The 2079-nt window shown below is 55.6% G+C and overlaps 1 protein-coding gene across 1 annotated transcript; it reads right to left on the bottom strand.

Moving 5' to 3' along the window:
• On the bottom strand, positions 221-1793 carry LOC109717957 (pollen-specific leucine-rich repeat extensin-like protein 1). Its single transcript, XM_020243925.1, has one exon. It carries the CDS (start codon positions 1724-1726, stop codon positions 221-223), a length of 1506 nt encoding a protein of 501 aa, XP_020099514.1. The 5' UTR covers positions 1727-1793.

Raw genomic sequence — 2079 nt, 5'->3', positions numbered from 1 at the left:
TGGTCACATGAGTGGAGGCGGAGGTTCGGTCGTTTGGGGAGGCTGATTTGTCCAGGGTAGAGGTGGTAACCACAAGAGTAGTGGCGGCGGTGGGGGTGTCTCTGGTAACCTAGGATTCTTTTCGAAGGTGAGTGGCGGCGGTGGAGGAGTTAAGTGTGGCGGATACTATGGTGTCGTGAGTGGCGGAGGTGGCGTTGTCGGAGGAGGTGGCTGTGGTCACTTAAGTGGTGGAGGAGGAGGTGGTCAAGTGAGGGGTGGAGGAGGCAAAATGAGTGGTGGTGGAGGTCATCATTCGAGCGGCGGCGGATAGCAAAAGAGCGACGGTGGTGGTGGTAGTGGTTAACAGTTCAGAGGTGGGGGTGGTTGCCAGGGCTTTTGGAGATGGTGTAGGAGTTGGCTTGGGAGATGGTGCAACCGTCTTCGGCGACGGCTTAGGAGTTGGCTTTGGAGGTTGGATCGGTTTTGGTGATGGCTTATGAGACGGCGTCAATGGCTTCGGCGAAGGAGCTGACCGGCTAGGAGAAGAGCTACACTTGGACCGGCTGCAATCTACAGGGCGGCTAATAACCGGCGCGCACTCCTTTGCCGACTTCTGGTTAGGCCGTGAGCTACCCAAGCAATTGCTCTTATCATCGAACAAGACCTCCGACCTTGGCACCGGCGTGCATGCCTCCGCTTCGCCCTTGAAGTAGTTGTAGGAGAAACTGAAATTGGCCAGCCTCGGCAACCGGCACAATCCCTCCGGCACGACACCCGTAAGCACGTTATGGGAGACATCCAACTGCTCGACCTTAGCTAGCCCCGCTAAGCTCCTGGCAAGCACGCCCGTTAGCGCATTGAAGCTTGCGTCGAACACCGTGACATTTGTAAGCAATCCAAACTCGAGCGGCAAGCAGCCAGTAAGCTCGTTGTTTAAAAGCACGAGTTCGTTAAGCGTCGATGTCATCTTGCCTACGCTAGTCGGGATGCACCCCTGAAGCTTGTTGTTGGCGGCTACGATGACCGATGCGGTGGAGTTGCCCAAGTTCTCCGGAATGTAAGAGGAGAAGCGGTTGTCGTTGAGGAAGATAGCATCGAGCTCCTTGTCGAAGAGTTCCGGCGGAAGGGCACCCTCAAAGTTGTTGAATCGAAGGTCGAGATACCGAAGGGCCGGGAGGCCGAGGACCACGACGGGGAAAGGCCCCACAAAGAGGTTATTGCTGACATCTAGCTCATACATGAGGACGAGGCGAGAAAAGCTTTTCGGTATAATACCGCAGAAGCGGTTTGAGTTAATGTGGAAGAGAGCGAGGTCGGTAAGGAGGCCGAGCTCGGCGGGGAGATACCCGGCGATGTCGGCTCCGTTAAGGTCGACGCCGGAGACGACTGTGAGGGAAGGGTCGTCGAGGGCCGGGGAGCAAAAAACACCAGCGTAGGAGCACACATCAGCGCCAGACCAGTTGCCGGTGAAGTTGGAAGGGTCCGAATAGATAGCGTGCTTCCACGCCTGGAGAGCGATGTAGGCCCGACGGAGGCGCTGGTTGGGGAAAGGGGTATCGATTTGGACGCCGAACTCGAAATCTTCTGGAAGGTCGCCGCTGTGCTCATGGAACGTGAGGAGCTGGCGACGCGCGATGAAGACAGTCTCGGCATCGGAGAGGGCCGAAGTTAAGGAAAGGAGGCCGGCTGCAGAGAGGAGGAGGAGGAGAAGAAGGAACGGGAGAGAAGAGAGGGGAGAGGCCTCCATGTTGAGGAATGAGAAGCCAGCCTGGGAAGCCCGAGGCTGGTGAAGGGGAGGAGGGAATGGGGGCAGGAGGGAGGGTGTCTGGGGATCGTTATAAGAGAGAATGCAAAAGTGGTTTCTTTGAACGGATGGCCTAATTTTGGGCAGTATTCGTTATTTTTGGTTGGTTAGTTTTGGCGGGAGAAGATCGACCGTTGTAGTAGGAGAGTATAGCGGGAGAAGAGGAGCTGCTGCAGGGGTCTAACCACGCACATTAGTGGCGTACAAGAATCAACACGCTTTACGACTTTCTAATTTTTTGTTTCCAATTTCGGTTTAGCTCCGAAGTAGCACAAGCTAATAAAGGAGAATTTAAT

This window comes from Ananas comosus, linkage group 12, assembly GCF_001540865.1.
Source record: "Ananas comosus cultivar F153 linkage group 12, ASM154086v1, whole genome shotgun sequence".
Classification (NCBI taxonomy): Eukaryota; Viridiplantae; Streptophyta; class Magnoliopsida; order Poales; family Bromeliaceae; genus Ananas; species Ananas comosus.
This window is presented reverse-complemented; position numbering and strand designations above follow the sequence as displayed.

Bases quoted from the DNA above. Each gene is read 5' to 3' on its own strand.
- LOC109717957 (XM_020243925.1), bottom strand. From the start codon at position 1,726: ATGGAGGCCTCTCCCCTCTCTTCTCTCCCGTTCCTTCTTCTCCTCCTC.